The sequence below is a fragment of the Falco cherrug genome, chromosome 2 (assembly GCF_023634085.1).
Source record: "Falco cherrug isolate bFalChe1 chromosome 2, bFalChe1.pri, whole genome shotgun sequence".
Lineage (NCBI taxonomy): Eukaryota > Metazoa > Chordata > Aves > Falconiformes > Falconidae > Falco > Falco cherrug.
The window spans coordinates 90,471,307-90,490,766 of record NC_073698.1 but is presented as its reverse complement, the minus strand read 5'-3'; the positions used below and the strand labels follow the sequence as shown (position 1 = coordinate 90,490,766).

At 38.4% G+C, this 19,460-nt stretch overlaps 1 protein-coding gene across 5 annotated transcripts in view; it reads left to right on the top strand.

Annotated features, from left to right (window-relative positions):
• Window positions 1-19,460, top strand: part of CNKSR2 (connector enhancer of kinase suppressor of Ras 2) — a 220,769-nt gene that overhangs the window by 162,870 nt on the left and 38,439 nt on the right. For all 5 annotated transcript variants that reach the window (XM_055703082.1, XM_055703081.1, XM_055703079.1 and 2 more), the window contains 4 exons: window positions 1,609-1,680; window positions 7,800-7,867; window positions 13,151-13,251; window positions 14,415-14,958. In XM_055703082.1, coding sequence (XP_055559057.1) covers window positions 1,609-1,680; window positions 7,800-7,867; window positions 13,151-13,251; window positions 14,415-14,958 — 785 coding nt within the window. The remainder of the gene's footprint in view (window positions 1-1,608; window positions 1,681-7,799; window positions 7,868-13,150; window positions 13,252-14,414; window positions 14,959-19,460) is intronic.

Sequence of the window (19,460 nt, the reverse complement as noted above, 5' to 3'; positions counted from 1 at the left end):
TACAGTTCTAAAGAAGACACTGACCTTGTATCAGTTGGTCAACATATCTCTTCAGGATGAACTCTACTCTTCACGATGGTCTCAAAGGGCAGAAGATGAAAACTGCATTTAAAAAAAAAAAAAAAAAAAAAAAAGATACGTCAGCTTGGGCTTATTGTCCTGTGTCTTGGGCTGCATTGCTGAAGTGCTTCATTTTTTCCTTTTGTTGGGGCAGCATAAAATCAACTCATTTCTCAGAATTGCACCCTGCTTAAATTGTTTGGTTTTTTTTTACTTGATTTGGTATCTAGTGGATAGTAAAACATAAAATGTGGCTATTAAAATTCCTTGCTTGCTTGGGAGATAAAGATAAAAACTCCCAAGAATCCAGATGACAGATGCTGTAACAATTTTAAGAAGTCAGGTTTTGGGTCTTAGTAACTTGTCACCGTACATCTGCTTTCACTTGTATTACATTGTGTCATGCTCTAATGCATTAGAGGAATTCTTTTTATGTCAATTGTATGTTACCTTTGCTAGCAGTAACTTTCCTGGATGTCAATTTCATATCATTGGTTTCTTAAAAGCTATTTTCATGTATTTACATATGTGTACATACACAGACATATATATTGGAAATTGAAAGCATGATACATATGAAGAACATCTTTACCATTTTTGTGAGACACAATGGATTAGAGAGAGTTATTTTATTTATATCTTTTTATATATAAGTATATATAAAATCCATTGTGTCTCAGAAAAATGCTGATAATGTTCTTCATGTATTGTGTTTGCAGTTTTCCTTATTTTCTTTGGGACTGTTACATATTTTTTGTTCTTATTTTAAGAGAGACCTTGAGGCTATTCTCAAAAATTATTCTTCTGTACTGTAAATTATTAATTACTTTCAGATGCATTTTCTGGATCTTCAAGTACTTCACCATAAATCTTTATCCAACATAGTTTAAAAATTCTTTCTACTAATTTATTTCATATTATGTATGAAATGCAGTAATCCTCTCAGCCCAGTCATGATGATTACTTTGGTGGAAAGAAAAGATGAGATGTAATTGCCCATTGCTTAGAATGACCTCAAGAACACAGTGTTGATTTATAACAGCTTTTCAGAAGTCAATCAGCGCATCACATTTTTCTGTGTGAAATGCAGTCATTGGAGCTAAAGGTAATGCCAAGGTCATCAGGATGTGAGAAATCACCAGGACTGAGAGTTTTTGTGTTGTATGGAATAAATTGTTCAGTCAGTTTTCTGTTCAGAAAAACTGACACCTACAGATAGGTGCATCAGCAAAATTATCTGATACATAAAATTATGTCCTTAAAGTTAACTTTATCCAGATATAGTACACTGCAGGTAATTGTTGAACAATATTTATGCAGATATGAATGAAGCATTATTCAGAAAGAGGTACTTGAGGAGTATTTTACTTAGTGAGATCTGGCACAATCCTAAAAGTTGTATGTTTATATACCGTTTGGGGGCATCCAACAACTCAGGAAATCTGAAATCATCTCATTCTTTGGTGACCACACTACCTTACATTTAAAATAAAATTAAAAAAAAGAGTTGTGCCATTATAATTGTATAATTATGTTTTTCCTCTACAGTGCATTCAAAGCCTGCCATCCTAAGATCAAAAGTTTTTATTTTGCTGCTGAACATCTAGATGATATGAACAGGTAAGGAAATCTAGCAAAGTTTGAGGAACCGTTCCTTAAATGTGACACTTCTTGAAGCTAGTAATAACACGGTGATGATAAATTGCAGGTTAATCTAAAAAGTTGAGTTTAGTAGCTGAGAAAATAAGTGCAGAGTAGCATTGTTTCTGAGTGGCTGCATATGCTAAATACTCAATACATGCAATTTATTTTTTTTAAACAAGTTTGAAAAAAAGTTTGAAGACTTTTAGAAACAAGATTCCCTCTTTCTAAAAAGAAAGGAATGCAGCATGTGAAACTACATCCAAACACAGTTTCAGAATTCCAGGTTTCTTCTTTTCGCTGTTTGGCACCTGTGAAAGTGCAGTATCTCCAGCTCTGCTTCCCAGCATACCACCGAAGACATGTGATGCTTGCTCTGAGGATGCTACTATTTCTGGCCCTGGAGAGAACGAGAAGTTGGAGAAAGATTTAAAGCAGTCATTAATTTTTCTTCTGTTGGTGTTGAAAAAGAAAGTGGAGATTATAAGGAATGAATTTTGCACATTCTCTCTACTGCCATGAATTTAACCAACATGTTGAAGTGAAATTTTCATTGTATTGAATTTAGTGGGGAAAATTTCAGCAACGGAAAAAGAACAAGGACTTAAGTCTTATTTCTTTGGGTATTGAATTTTACTGTTACCTATTTCAGGCCACTGGTGCAATTCTTTTTATTTTTTCCCCCCCAGAAAAATGATTGAGACTTCACCACAAAATAAACACAGCTCCTCTTAATTCATTTGAATGATAAATTACAAACATGAATCTCATGTCTGTTCAAATATTTGGGAGTTTATTTATTTTCATCATATAAACTGAAATTTATTCAGTTCAAAATAATAAGCCGTTTTCATCATATGGCAGAGGATGCAAAAAAAAATCTATTACTGCAACCTGAACTTTGTTCTATCTGGGATCATGTCTGTGGACATCCTTGGTGAGCAAAATTGCTTTTAAAACAGAGGAAAAAGGAGATAAAACTCAATCCATAAAACTGTTAGTAAGTGCTATAACCATGGCTTAATCTCTCCTGCATGTACTATATTCAGCTACCCGGCAGAGCACACCTTCAGGGTAGTGCCAGTTCTTTACTGATAATATTTGACTGGAAAAGTATGCAGATACTATACTATGTTTGCTTTCGTTTAGAAAGAGCTGTCTGTTAACATTTTTTCAAAAGTTCATGCATGACTAAGGCTCACTTCAAAAGTCTGTCCTCAGTTAGAAAACTTAAAACCTTTTTATTTCTTTGTAACTTTTTAGGCTTGCCTTTCCTTGATAATTCTGTCAAGCCAGTCACTCAAAGTACAATTTGCTGCGCAGCAAACAGAATAATGGCATGGTCTATTCAGCATATCCTGAACTACAGGAGTAGATAAATTATTTCTGTCAGGAAGTCCTCAGTCAGTATGACAAGGCACCTTGTTTCTAAGAATAAAAATATATATAATTTTTCAGTAATTGGAAAGCAGCAGCAAATATTCCTCAGTACTTTAAAAATATATTGCACAGCCTAAAATTCAAGAACTAAAAGATTTTTAACTTCCCAGCACAAGTAGTCTTTTTATCATATTTTGAAATAAGTGCTTATTAATTTATTTAGGTTGAGCGTGACCCAATTGTAATCTGAATTACGCACATGTAAATTTAAAGTAACTCTATCAAGGTTTATGGAATCACTTGAAATTCTTACATCTGAATTGCCATCAGAGTCTCACCAAATAATTTGATTTTTTCTCTTTGTTTAATGTATTAGAGAAACTAGTTCACTTTTGCAAATGTTGAATTAACTCAATATATGGGGAAAAAAAGTGGGTTACTGAAAAATAATCTTTCAAATGCAGAGCTAATAAAATATTTCCTGTGTAGAAGCATTTTGTAGTCTAGCTGAAGTAAAATACACAATCAAGTTATTAAGTTAAATTAAGAGTGTTTTGATCAAGTACTGTTCTTTCTGTTGTCAGGTTTATGACATACATTTTAATTATGTATCATGCAGTCATTTCAGTTCTGTCTATACTTGAAGCAGAAGAAATAAAAGTAGAAAACTGCTAATACATAGTCCAATTGAAAGTTCAAAATGGTTCAGTTCCCTCATCCCTTATATAAAATGGTCTAGTTGTTTTTTTAAAAAAAAATGCACGATATGAAGGTTTTGTTTGTGTGTATCTACTCACATAAAATGCGTATTTTAATCTCAGTTAACTCTGTCATGATTTAAATTTTCTTACTACTTTTATGACTGTGCCACACCATTAGGCTGGTAAAGAGACTGGAGAACTATGATCACTGAACTTTATTGTTGTGGCATCTGAAGTTCCTTTCATCTGCATGGTTGCAGCAGCAAAATTGTTCTTTCTACCCTCATAACATGCTTAGTCTGAGTGAGGAGAAGGACAGACTATCCTTTATCAATGCAAAATACTGTTTTGCTGGTATAAATGTACAGTCATAGAAACATCTAACTTCAAAATTCACTGTTATTCCCATTCCAAGAAAATATTCTGATGCAGAAGGCAGTCCATATACATCTACTAGATGATACTATATGTAACTATTTTGATTTTCCGTGGTAACTGTGCCTGCTACTTTATGGACTAACCATTTGTTCTTTACTCAAAAATCCTGACCAGCTCAGAGGCAAATGCATCTTTTTCAGGGTTGGCCAGCTTAAATACTTGAAATACTCTTACTTTTCCTTTTTATTCCAAACTGTCAGTTTTTTAAGTGATGACATATATGGCTACCACAATTGTATCTTCTAGGTAGGAAAATCCAGTCAGTAACTTCATGTGGAATATTTGTCTGAGAATTTCCTTGACCTACTGTAATTGAGCTGTCCTCTTACTCTTTTTGTGACATTGAGTATTGATATTTATAAGAGAAATGAAAGCTGACAAGTCAGCTTGTAGTATTAGCACATGAGAAAATCTTTGCAAGATTTCTAGTGAAGGCAACCTCTAAAAATTCTCCCGCCACATCTGCAGGCCTCTTCATTCTGGTTAAACTGCAGTTGGTACTTAAAGACACTGTAAGGCATCCATATTCTTGTCCTATATCCTTGAGCTTTATGAATAAGGACAATTTGACACCCTGCTTTGACTAAAAAAACATTGCATGTACCTGGAGCATGAGATAAGATAGAAAAATGTTTCCTAATGTTTTGTGAGAATACCATTACTGTGCATTCTTCTTTACAGAAGTTACAGGTCTACACAAAGATATATTTTTTTTATCCTGTTCTATGTGTCATAATTGTTTTAATTAAATACTGACAAGAAATGTATGTACTATTCTTAAAAAGAAAAAAAATCTCCAAAATCAAAATCGAGATGACTGCTACAACTACTAGTGCTGCTGTATTTATTGTCATACCTAACAAATAGATCTTATAATTCTTACAAGAAATTTAAAGCTGCATTTGCAGTAAGGAAGGAATATTTTCTTGGCTTCTCACCCTCTAAAAGTTACAGTGGCTACCAGGACACAGAACACTGCAGGGAAGAAAGACTTAAATCCTCCCATGTCCTAGTAAATATTCATAGTAAGGAATATTTGTATAATTGTACACTGGAACATTTGTCTGTAAAGTGGACGTGGTTTACTCCTTTTCCATTCTGCAGATCTTTACATTTCCCTGTGATACAAGCCCAGTGCATTGGATTTCTCATACAATTCTAACTTAAATGAGCCATAACTCTATCCAAGCTTTATTAAGATAATGTTAATTCTCTAACCATATCTGAAGAAGCTTTAGCAGCCACATAGCAGAAAATATGCAGAAGAAGTCAATACCATTCTTTAGTTTCTAAACTGGCAAACAGCTCAAAAGCTGTTTGTTAGTGGTTTATAGCCACATCAGTGCTTTCTCATTCACCCTACAGGCATTGCAGGTGATATTCCAAACCATGACACAGATAATGATCTGCAGAAAATCATCAAATGTGAAGTCAGTCTGCTGTCTTTCTCTCAGACTGGTATACATTTCCTGGGTGGTTCTTATCAGATTATACTTTTCAGGAAATAACATTTTTCTGGAAACAATCATCTACTGTAGCTGTAAGCAGTATAATGGACTGTCAATTAAGTGTTTGTTAATTTAATCAGTTACCTTACTGTCACGCATGCTTCGTGCAAAATGCTATCTCATATTTAGGGCAGAATGAAGTTTTCCAACAGGAGAACCTTTGTAGGTGTATGGTCTAATACTCTGTGGTCAGCAGCGCTCTCCAAAGGGGTTCTGTAGGTGGCTGTTCCCTGCTGGCTGTGCTTGGGGTGTGGTAAACCGTGAGCTGAATGGGGAATGTGAAATCCAAAGTATGCAAGAGGGAGCAAAGGGCCACCACTGTCTGCCATGCCATTTGACAAAACAGGCACTTGTCTTCTGCTGCTGCTTTACCCTTTGAACACGGACAAGTTTGTGGCCTTTGTTGGTCCCTTGGCAGCACGGGGCTGGAATATTTTGAGTGAGGTTCCTGCCTCAGTGACTCTCATTTGGGCTGGCAAAGCTGTCGAGGCAACTGAGCTTTATTCCCCAAAGAAGGCCTTCACATACCAGGAACGTGAACCTAAAAGATAGTAGCGGGTCACCTTTATGTGTGAAGATGTGAAATCATTGTCTGAGACATGATTTGTTGGATTTTTGTACCTATGTGCCAGTTATTTTTATAAGTGTATGGCACTTCCTAACAATTACAACTGAAATTTTAAGTCTCCTTCAGCTTCCATATTGTCTGGTAAAAATTTTGATTGTATGCTAACATGAAGTATTCTGTAATCACTTCAGGAGTAATTCTCTAGCTTTCTTCCCAATGTTTGGTGATTTATGGACCATTAACATGATTTACAGATCATATATATGATCACTGTTTGTGGAAGGACAGTGACAGGAGTTAATTTTGAGGAGAGTAACTGTACTTTATGATCTGATGCCTGCTTAGTTTGCACTGAAATGTCTTGAAGGCTGGCATGCAGGAGTGATTATCAAGGTGTATCCCTTGCTGAGACAATACTACATCCTGTTTCTGTGCACACAATGTGCAAATGAAACCCATCAGGCACAGTTTTCTGAAACAGGGCTTTCACATTCCTGAAAAAAGCACAAACCTGCTTTCAGTTGTCCTCCTGTATACCCTAGCAGTAAAATTGCAAGCCAGTTGGTTGGCAAACCAAGCCTGTCAAATCCTGACTGTGGAATGACTGGAGCAAGTAATTCCAGGTTTACCATGGAATGGACAACCACGGGAGATTGTTGTAGTGATTTAAAGCCTCAGTGACGGGGGACCTGATTTAGTGTAAGCATTTGTATAATGAATACCCTAATTGCCCCATGGAGGAAGAAGGCAGGTTGAAGCGGTGTGCTGCTGCAGGCAGTTGAGCGTATACTTGGCACACTGCTGGAAGACAACAGGAGTAGTTCTGGTTTGTTTGGTTTTTTCTTAATTTCTGCAGCTTTTGGAAGCATTTTTTCAAGTCTAAGTTGAGGTTAAAGCCTTATATATGAATTGCATTGTGGCAACTGTCTTTTCTCCCCCTGCTTCTCTGACATGAACACAAAAGTGAATTTTGATATGTCTCCTCTTTGTACTTGGCACTGTAGGTAAGCTCTAAAAGACATAATGGCATAATTAAACCTCACTGTTTGTGAGTGAACTTGTTCTTTTTATTGATGCTTTCTGCTCTGTTCCTCTGCTAAGTTGCCAATTCAGGCCTTAAAATATTGCTTAAATCTCTGGAAAGTGGTATTTATTCTTAAGAAGTCAGAACAGCAGGAGTACTGGTGTGATGACATATCTGTGAGCAGCAGACTTAATAGTTCTTTGATTATCTCCGAATCCTTTATTTTACAGATGTTTGACATCATACATGGTTTTCCATTTGAAATAAAACCTTTGCTGTGAAAAGCGTTTGTTCAACAGCAAAATCATAGATCTTTGGAGACTCCCTGAGTAAGAGTATCAAAGAAAACTGCTGTCTAATATGAGAAATAACATTGTCCTGAATCTCCTTCAGATGCTTTTAACTTTGTTTTTTGTAGAAATGCAGCCAAAAATTAAGACGCTCGATTGGTATCACTGCTTTTTTTAATATTATTTCAGATGGCTAAACAGGATTAACATGCTTGCTGCTGGCTATGCAGAAAGAGAGAGGATCAAACAAGAGCAAGGTAATGTGGTGTTAGTTTGGTTTCTTCTGTCAGCTCTTACTGCAAGTTCATCTGTTCTTTTTTCCCTGCTGTGTATCAGGCCTCAATCTTGTCATCTGAAAGCAATTCACATATGAGTATCACTGTTGTTGCTTTAGAGAATTCCTTCTTTCTCAGGGGTTTTGATTAGCTCCTTCAGATTCTGGTCCACAGACACTGGATAATTCCTAAGAAGGCCACAGAAGATAGCTAAAAGCAGAAAACGTACTGCTGATACGCTCCAGTATGTGGTACCGAGGAGTTTGTGTCCCCTATCAGAAGAAACTTAACAATCTGTAAACTGAAAAAAAAAATTTCAAACATTGCACTTGGTGTTTGAATTCACAGGGGGCAGGAATGTATGAAATTGGTCTCAGAAATAAAACCATTCTTCTAAATTCTGACATGATTGAGTTTCCCCTAAAGACTTTAATTTTAATGCCATTTAATTTGGGGGGATTTCTACTCTTTTTGCTATATTGAGGTGTGTGCTAAAGCCCTATTGGCATTTCATTTGGAGTTGCAGGTTTACAGCATTTGACATATGTTTATTTTTAATGTCTAATATTTCATGGGTTTAAACAAGTGGCATATGGAAAATAATGAGTTGCTTTGCTTTAGCTTGCTGCAGTAGAAATCCTGTTTGCAGACAGGAAAAAGAAAGGGTCAGTCCTCAGTGGTGTTGGGGAGGTTGTTCCCTAGAGTTGTCAGTGATTCATAGAAGTGTTGCTATCCAGCTAGCTGTTTTGGCAAGCAGCTGGCTTTTGAATCCATGCTCTTTTTTTACAGATGTACCTGGCAGCAGGCACCAGAAAATTGCAGTGGTCATGACGATCCAGAGCTTATCCAAATGTCTGTCCGCCCACTGCCCACTGAGTCAAAACCTCACTTTTTAGTTCTGTGGCGCTGCATCCTTTATCAGTAGGGTTCTGTCTTTTGGCCCAAAAAGCTTACAGCTCGGAGCTGCAGCAGCAATTTATTTAATCTAGTCTTTTCTTTACAGAGACTGTATTTGTAACCATTTTTCAGGGAGAGTTGTGTTCAAAAGACTATCACTTTGAATTTGCCACATGGTGTCTTCCTTGCCCTCCAAAGTCATGGTTCTGTACCAACCTATATGACAGGAGCCTTAGCCCTGACCTTCTGGTCTGGTGCCACGAGGAAGATGCACATGCTTTGTCTCCCTGCAACATGTTGCTGCAGTGCAGTTTTCCTGGGAGATACTGTGCAAAAAAACCTCCTTTCCCTGGTAAGAAGCAAGGGGTGACTTCGTCAGCCAAGTAGAAACATCAAGAGATTAGGATTTCTGTAGTGGTAGAAGATTAAAAGAAGCATCAGAAAATTATGTGTGCCTTGAGTCATACCCTGATTGCCTCACCACAGAGCACCCTAGGAGGATCAGCTAGGGGTTGAAGAGCAGTGTCTTACAGCATACTGCCATAATTCAGAGGTAGCAATGTGTGTGGGAAGGTTTTTGGGCGTTCTGTCATTCTCACATAAAACTAACTAGGTTGTACCTGCTGTTGCCTCATTTCTAATCAAGTCTTCCAGTAAGTGCAGCTGCTTATTCTGGGAGTGTTGCCCATCCCTGGTTTAGTCTAGTATGGTCCTTGGCACATAATGTCATTCATTAACACCAGGCTCTCCACATTCACACAACCCAGGATAGCAGCACCATGCTCACTGTTCCTCCAGTCATCTTCTCAGTTCCTCACCAGACTTCAGAATCAGTTTGAGAATCTGTACTCCCCCAGGCAGCACTACAGTAACCAGTTTGGAGGGACCTGTACACCATCTGTCACTGCTTGAAGATGCTGTGAACAAACTCTGAATCTTGGAGTCTTCTAGGAAATCCTCTGTGTTAGCATTCAAAGCCAAATTCAACTTCTGTTGGCAGCAGGTTGGCACTAGAATTACAGTAGCATGTGGGACAGTAAGGGAAAAGGTATATGAACAGTTATGCTAACTCTGTCCAAGTGCACAATTGCAGACATGATACACCTTTCAAAATCCAGATGGATGTGGAGAAATATTTTTGCTACCAAGCAGTCACTGAGTAATAAAATTGCAGATGATTCAGCTCCTAGACATGAGATCATGTGCACTCAGGCCTCATATTACCTATTATTAAAATGTCTCCCTATTGAAGATAATCAGTGATAACCCACTTACTATGGAAATTATATACGAGGCACTGGCAGAGCTCTTTATTACTGTTCTAAGGCCATTCACTCAAATTGATTTATCATATACAGGTAGGTAAAACTATATCCTCTTCGTGTTGCTTAGTTGTGTTTAGTGTTGGAATCGGTATCACATTCCCCACTCACTGTCATACAGTGTTTCTGTGCCTCTGGTGATTATCCTTGGCTCCCAGCGCAGGGGCTATTAAACAGTTCAGCGGTGTCCCTAATTAGCAGAGGCATCAAGTTAGCAAAGTAAAACCTCTCTATCACTTCAAGCATTTTTGCAGGTATAAAAACTGTTAAACTGGAATTTTCTATATTCAGTGACTGTACCAATTGTCATCTACATATCTGATTTTGCAAAAGGTCTTTTATTTCTGTTCAGTTCAGCCCTTTGCAGCAAAGCTTTGTAATACCTCCGAAACAATTCAACAGTAGTTGTCAAACCTGTTTCAATTAAGGGTTGAGTGGTTCTGAATCTAAAGTGCATAAATATATTTCAAGTGCTTCAGAGATGCACGATTCATCGGATTGTGGGTGTACTGCTGAATAAAATGTCACATTCTGTACAGAACAGTTTTATAAAAATACCATCAACTTTCCGTATTAAATACAATGAATGTTAGCAATATGGCAAGGGACTTTCTTGGATGGAGAAGTTATATACTTTCCAGTCATATAAAATCAGAGAAAAAAATGCGAGCTTATATAAATAGAAAATATTTAACCTGCAAATGGCAGGTCAGTGTTAGTCTATATGTAATATATGCAGTCTATTGCTCGTTCAGAAAGCTTTCAAGATATGCCCAATGCATTGAGCTTGTCTGTCAGTGAATTGGACAAAACCTGCAGAGAGAAATATGGCAGCCATTTGCTAGCATTATACATATTTTAGATGGAGTCTAATGAGTCAGTTGCAAAAGCAGAGCATTTTAAAAAATTGGTGGGATGCTATTTTCATACACTTCATCTGGAAGTTGACCCCTGTGACTGCAGAATTTTTTGTAGACAAGCTCTAGGTTGCCAGCAGAATTCCCTCTCTGAGGTAAGGTGCACAGAAACATGATCATACATTGTTGTGTTGTGTGTTGATTTGACAGCAAGAACGTCTTTGTATTTTTTGCCAAAATTGGAACCTTCACTGATGCTGCTAAATGTTACTTTCAGAATGAACAGTTGAGCTCCAAGTCTGCAGAAATGTCTCTGAGTGATGCAATTCTGACAGGCCTCTTTCCACACGTTGCGCCATTAGGCTTTGTTATAATGGGAACAAACATGCTTATAATGCCAATATTTTCAGGTGGTTTGAGTTGCTGGGAACACGTTGCCTTAAAACTAGGAGTGATTTTAAAAGAGTTTTCACTGATTTAGTCTTTCATTCACCAAAAGTTAGTTATTTGCAGATTTCTAGAGATGAAACTGGAATTTTTTATTTCATAGTCATGAAAACTTTATTTATACTATTTATTTATTTTACTGTTTAAAGAGAAACTCGCAGCTGTAAGCTTGCAGGAAGAAAATCAAGACACTCAGAGTTAGAACAGAGTTGTTACTACTTGGAAAAATTAAATAGATAAATAAGGCTGTCCCCACCATTACCACAATCTAAAAATATACAAAATTTTAGGTACAATCGTTTCAAGATGGTATCATTTAAAGGTAAGTTTTAGTTTTAAATCTTGAATAAGGTTAGGTACAGTAGATCATTAATCATGCAATACAGTAATCATCTTTAGTAACAAAAAAATCATTAAAGTCATAAGTATATGTTGTGCCAGCTTGGATTTTTGATTTAGTTTACGAAGCAGGAATCAATCTTCTCCTCATCTATGAAAGAGAAAGTAGTAAGTCATGCAAGTCATGCAGTTCATTGAACACTTACCAGGTGAAGTGAAAATTGCCTATGCTTAGTCTGTGAACAGTCCAAGCTAAAGTCCAGTTGTGCAATGATTTTCCCAAATACTAGAAGATAATAAACCAGAAACAAAGTGACAACTGAAATGTTTGCATAAGCCTTACAATGTGTAGAACCATTGAAGTTATCCATCTTGAGCTGAGTCTGCAGTTAAGTAGTTTTCTTTTGTAAGGAATATTAAGGTCCAGTGTCTGTTCAGTTAGATGCTGTTCTGCTTCAAAAATATTTACACGAGAATAAATATAAATACCTGTATGGTACTTTCTTCCACGTGTTTTCCCCTTTGACCAAGCTACCGAACATGTGAAATGGGCTTGATCAAGACTGGATTTCCTGACAAAGCAAAACCTCATATCCTATTAAATTTAACCCACAAGATCTGCATCCTTTGTACTTTCTGATCCATCTTATGGCACTCTAAGCTTAAATGTCATTGTAGTATTTTTCAGTACCATATCAGCTTTATGTTCTTGCATGGGTAACAGGGCAGCAGCTTTTCTGTGAAGCAGCTATATGGTACAAATTTTTTCTGTCTTATCTTAAATGCAGCTGTTTGTTATAAGAAATCGAATTGAAAAGCTTGGGTAACTGGTGATATGCAATGGAGAAAATGGGTAGCAAAATAGCACTGATTATTCATGTGTGCGATAACCCCTACTTGTTTGATTTGCCAGTTGGTGTTAATTATATTTGTTACAGTTACTTGCAGTCAATGAGACTGAGCAAGTTACATTTTTCATCTTTTCTGTTCAACAAATACTTTCAGTATTTTCCAGCCAATGTATGTCCAATCATAGTTATTTTTATGGCTGTATAAATATCTGGAAATCTGATACTTGCATTAGGAGTATTCTTCATGCATGTTGTATTTATAAGGTGTGTACAAGAGTTAAATTTGTGGCTCATTTGCAGGTTGATGTTTAATATCTCTGCAGTGGGGCATTAGACTTAGTATATCCCAAAGTGTTTTGAATTTTCCCTCTCTGGATTTAAACAATTCTAAATTACAGCAGCTAAAGTTTACAGAGCCGGCATTCACTAGTATTTAACTCTCAGTAACACCAAGTAAGGAGTTCCCAGTTGCTTTTGTGAAAGCAAGTCGCTGATATACAGAGTATCAAAATGTGTTGGTAGTTTTTCATCTGATCTGTATGTAACTTGCAGATTACTGGAGTGAGAGTGATAAGGAGGAAGCTGACACTCCATCAACACCCAAACAAGACAGCCCACCACCCCCGTACGACACATACCCACGGCCTCCTTCAGTAAGTAACCTGCAACTGTCTACAGGAATGACTATATGAAGTGTCACTTTTACCTATTGTCCTGCTTAAAACCAGCACATGCACACGTTGTGGCACTCTCCAGTATATTTTTTGAGTCAGCACTTGACCTAAGGCAAGTTAAGTAACATGCATTGCTAACTTTTTCCACCGATTTACAGAGAATATGGATTTATAATCCCACTTGCTGTACAAGCTAGATTAAGTTACAGAAATCTTTTTTCCTGTTCTTCATGCACGATGGACCCCTATGCGTCCATGCAATCCCTCACTGCCCCCTTATCAACTTCTCTGACAAAATGTTGTTACCTCAGTAACAACGCAGACTCTTCTCTAAGGCTCCTACCATGAGCTGTGAAGCTTTACAGTAACAAAGTACACTTGAATTTTCAGAGAAATGCCAACATGGAAATGTTCTGTCTTACATCACAAACAGTGATACCAGTTGTGCTGTTGTTGTGAAAAAGTAGGTTTCTCTGTAAATTAGAACAAAAGGGGATTTGGTTTTATTTTCTTCTTGAAGCAGTTGTTGGTATAAAATCAGAGTATGGACTTCTAACTTATTCTTTGCTACCAATTTTAATTTTCATGTCTGTATACTCAGACAGTGTTAAATAATGCATCTTCCTTAAATACAGGGTTTTTAAATGCAAAAATTTTCAATGAAAAACTGGGAAAGTCAAAGGAAAGAGTGTTTATGGTGTTTCATTTGAACGCAATACCTTATCTTTCAAAATCATAGATCTTTGAACTGCACTGAAGCATTGCAAACACGATTCTGAAGAAATGTTTAGCAAGATATGATGAAAACAGGCATTTTTAGTGGACCAGGCATATCTCTTCTGTGGCTTCTGTAGTGCCATGTTCTGCAGCATTTTCTGCAAATAATTGTGTTGGCTTATTTTATACACTAGGGGACATAATAAATGTACTTATTATGAATAAGTTTCAGTGTTTGACCTGCAGGTGTGGTGTGTAGATACGGGCATGCCTTAAGGTTAGGATCAGGGCAGGTTAATCAGGTAAATTTGTGCCTTCATTACTGAACTGGATGCCATCAGTGACAATGACAACTACATGATTGTTACTAGTGTTAGGTCTCAGTCTACACTGATCTAAAGATTGCTCCATTGCTGACATTGTAGATGAGCTGCGCGAGCCCTTATGTGGAGCCAAAACACAGCCGACTCTCATCGACGGAGACCTCCCAGTCACAGTCGTCGCATGAGGAGTTTCGCCCAGAGGTGGCGGGGAGCGCCACCGACTCACCAGTGCGCAAGACGGCAAGCCAGCGGCGCTCCTGGCAGGACCTCATAGAGACGCCACTGACGAGTTCAGGACTCCACTACCTGCAGACGCTGCCACTGGAGGACTCTGTGTTCTCCGAGGCAGCCGTGGTCTCCCCCGAGCACCGGCGGCAGTCAACCTTGCCCACCCAGAAGTGCCATCTGCAAGACCACTACGGCCCCTTCCCCCTCGTAGAGGGTGAGCGGATGCAAGTGCTGAATGGGAATGGGGGAAAGCCCCGAAGTTTCACTCTGCCTCGGGATAGCGGCTTCAACCACTGCTGCCAGAGCCTTTCGGTTGGTGCTGCTGATCAACACGAAGAAGCACAGCAGAAGGAGGTGGAGGAGGAAGAGGAAGAGGAGGAGGAAGGCAAAGCAGCAGAAGAAAACCAGGAAGATAAAAGTAAGTATGGGATATTTCTGTGGCTTTTCAAGAGTCCTGTTTGTGTAACACAGAGGTTGTTTTTCCTTTTTCCTATCAAAAAACCCCAACAGCCTTTCAACACCCCCCATGTTTTACCAGGTCCCCGTTGTCACACACCTTTTTGATCTGCCTTATGTATAAGGCTTAAAACAGAGTGCTGCCTGACCTCTCATGATCACCAGACACTTCCCCATAGGCTGGTCACCAATCGCCCACTGCTAGTTATTCTTAGTTATAAATGGATTTTGCATCCATGCTTTCTTCACGCTTCCACTTGCACAGTATCCTCCCCCACTGACACATGTATGTCTCAGGACATACTCAGTAAAATTTCCAGCCAATCCCATCTGGGTTGTAAAAAACACTCAGTAAATCCTGGAGTGCAGGGTCAGGCTGTGATTGTGTAGTATCAAGGTGGCAGTCACAAGACAGCCCAGAAAATATAAGAAGTTGAAAATGAGAGTGTATTTTCCCCAGTTCCTCACCTTGTGATTTATATAGAGAAGTTAAAAAAACATTTCAAACAAACACAAAAATTAATGGAGAAAAACTATGTGACCAGCAGGGCTTAAAAAAAAAAAACATCATTATGCTGAGTAACTGTGTCTTACAGGGCACATTAACTTCATAAATATTAGTGCTATTTTTCAAAAATAATCCAAATAAACAGGGATTGGAGAAGGTCCCTGCTCCTCCTGAATGTGTAAACACATTTCTGTGTCTGTTTCATGCTCTGTCCTTCACTGTCATTTTATGGAGCTTCCCAGCATGTGTTGCTAGCAAAGCTGGATTCACACCCAAGTCGTAGGGTCAGTCAATGAAGCCTGCATCCATGGATTGTGTCTTGATGCTGCAATTAAGTTACGTGAAGTGGCAAGGAAGGCACGATGACCCCTGAAGCTCTCAAAGAGTCTGTGCTAGCTGGTTCCTTCAAATTCAATTTTTTCACTCTAGGAAAGGAGTTTAAAAATGGTAAAGAGCTAGGAAAGCAAAGAAAGCTTTGGATAATTAACTGCCTACCTACCTAAGTTAATTCATTAAGGTTGGGCACTTCTGTTGAGCATTAGAATTCATGTGTACATTATTTAGTCTACTTGGGAGAGATCAACAGTTTTCCATTGCCCTGATGCTCTAGACAATAGATTCTAAACGTCTCAAATTCTTGACTTTGAGAAAACAGTGATTTCTTTTGCAGATACTAAACTTGATGTCATTAAAAGTTAAAAAAAAAAAAAGGCACAATTTCAGTTGTGTTCATGCATGACACTTTCCAAAAAAACCATACATTTATTAGGGTAATATTAGGCTCTTACTGACTGTGAAATGAAGCTGTCTAATTAACAGGGTTAAATTTCATCAACCATGCAGAATGTTTTATCCTCTTTTTAGCCTTCAATTTTGGTTTTCACGTGTGTTTTTACTGACATTAATATAAAAATAATTTTTAAAAAATTCCTCACTGTCAACAAAAAGAATCAAGGAAACTTTCCACTGGAGTTCCTGTGCTGTCTGGACATTACTCAGAGATACTGTTGCAGGGCCTAAGTTGTTAGGTGTTTTAAATCTCAATTTTAATGCTTTTGGGTTCCTGGTTGTAACATTTTATATCGTACCATACTAATAAAGAGCTAGTGCTTGATTTAATAGGCCAGAACTTGGGCTCTGCTCCATCTTTCTATACCGATTTCCAAAAAGGGAGAAAAAAGTTTAATTTTTGTGGTGGTCTCCCTGTATACGCATACTTTTCTTTTTCTTGGAATGAGGTTTTCTTGGTTGAAACATTAACAGGAGATTGCTTTTGAGACATTAATGACCAGACAGACAAGTAAAGTGTTCATGGTGAATTGACCATGAAGTTATAAAACCAGAAAGAAAATACTGTTTAGTCTGTTGAAAAGCTTGTTTAATTGCTTGTTGCTATAGCTGCAATGTTGTGTTTGCAATGCTGGCTTCTTCCAGTGCTCTTACCAGTAAAAGCAGGAGGATTTCATGCAAGTGGTGTTCTTAAGTGCAAAATCCAGTTTCTGAGCTGAGAGGTTTTCTTAGTCCGCTAACAGAATGGGTACCCTCGTGCGTGCTACATCATTGCTCTGCTCACCTCCATTGCTCTGGGAAAACGAAACATTGCAACTGGCTGGAGAAGGGGAATGCTTTCCCTTTCAGAAATGTTTTAACCTTACCCTGAACCTTCCCTGATGTGGTATCAGATGAACCTTTTAAATGTATTTATTTGCCTTACACATTTGTGATCCTGATGTAGTTCTGAGCTCTTGGATGATTATGTGTGTTCTTGTGTGTGCATATATGTGTTTTAAAGCTTAATCATTCCTGTTGCTTTTTGTGCGGGACAAGGAATGCAGCTACTTTCAGTTGTTGCTGTTCAAGTCAAATACCATGGCCAAATGTTTGTTTTCTGAGCCTTTTGTTTTTACATTCCCACTTTTAAAACCTCTGGAGTTTAAATCAAATAGTAAAATGTAGTCCTGTTTCTTCCAACTTCTTTTGCAGAATTCTTTTCAAATAACCACACCACAACTTAGGAGCTCCATGCTTTTTCAAATGCTGTCTCCAGCTGCTATAATTTAATGTAGTTCTATTGACTTTCTACTAAAACTACACTGATTTGCAACAACTAAGCATCTGCTCTCTGTTAATCACTACTTTATGCCTTAAATAGATGCTGCAAGACTTTACTGACATTACAAATAGTTCTGTGTATCAGCTGTGCTGTAATGCCTAGATACATCATGATAAACTGAAAATACAGGTTGTCCTTTCCTGTGTTTATCCATTAGGACCTAACTTTGTTGTGTGTTCAGTTGCTTCTTTCCGTCTCATTATATCACGTTAACATTGTACTGCTAATATTTAATGGATTGTTCTATTTCCCTAATTGAAATGACTTTTGTGTAAATCATTTAGATGTTCCATATTGACACCGTCCTGTAATGGTCTCTTGCTTTGTAATCGAAGAGGATTCTCATGTGGATATTTGAGTTTGTCCGTGCGTTTGCTCCTGAGGTTGTGAAAATGGCAAACAACATTCAGACCTGTGGCACCAAACATGCCTCTTGCTGTGTTGTTCAGAGGCAGGCACGCGTGGGGAGCAGCTCCATGGCTATGGCGCAGTGTGTTGTGTTTCTGTGGTTCAGTTGTGAAGGACAAGTTAGGCCTTTTCAGGTTTGTCTTCTGATAGTGGGACGTAATAAAAGGAGGCAGCTGTGCATCAGTCATGGCACTGTCACCCCCTGCCCCTCTGGCCCCACTGGTGTCTGCGCCCTCTGTTTTAACAGATTTCACCACTTAAGGCCAAAGAACACCTCTAGAATCTTCTTGGGAGAATGTTTCTGGGTTCTCTCCCAGGGAAGCTTGCTTCATTTTTTGTTTTATTATTTGAAAGTATTTTTGATGGTGGTTCCTTCATTTTCAAAGACTTCTTTGGTTTGTGGGACAGTAATAGGAATAATTAAGAGTTCAGCATTTAACAGAAGCAGGTATTAGCTCTCTACAGTGTAACTGGCTGTAAATCCTGCCAACTTAGCTGCAAAAAAACCTGTACTTTTTTTTCCTATACTCACTAAAAATATCTTTGAAGAACAATAGCACCCGTGGGAATTTCTGGTGCTGTCACCTACCCAGACAATGCTGCGGTAGCAACTCTGCTGCTGACTCCACGTGCTGTGGGGCTGGCCAGAGCAGTATTGGCACACCTTCCAGGGAGCGCACACTTGGGACCTGCAACAGCATGCAAGTGAGCTTTCCACTGTGCAGGCTTTGTAAGATTTCTTCAGGAATATGGGTAGAAAAGCATTGGTGTCTATGTTTGAGTTTGAAGATGTATTTGGAGCAGGTAATAATCACTTCCCACTGTTCATTTCCTTCTACATCATTCCTCACCTCTCTGTTCTCTTGCTTCTGCAAGTTTTCTGACCTTTCCCTCCATTCTAAGTACTGTGATTCCTACTGATGTGGTTTAGGATTTTTTTTTGTTGCTACTGCATCGTTGTAATTTTGGAGTATCTTTTATATAGGGTGGACAACTTTTACAAAGTCTTAAATAGATATCAATAAATTAATGGCTGTCCTTTGGGGGCAATTGAAGGGTGGGGGCCATTTGTTTGCTGCACTGATTTTCCCTCCCAGAGCATTTATGAGATGCAACCATCTTCTATGTGTGACTTGTGTCACCCTGAAAAGATTTTGCTATGTTTCTAAGCCTGGGCGCATTCACAACGTGGTGCCTGGCATTTTGTTGCATCACCATAAGCTCTTCTTCAGGTTTGCAATATCTCTCGGCATCCCATGCTTAGTCCCACACAGTCTAGTGAGTGCTGCCCCAGAGGAACACAGCAGCCTCATGCTTCAGTCTCCGAAACGTGTCTTTTAGCCTTAAACCGCTGAAGACACTTGCCAAAGGCCAGAGCAGGAGCTAGCGCTGGCATTTTGCAGCTCAGAGAGATGTCCAGTGCCTGCAAAGGATT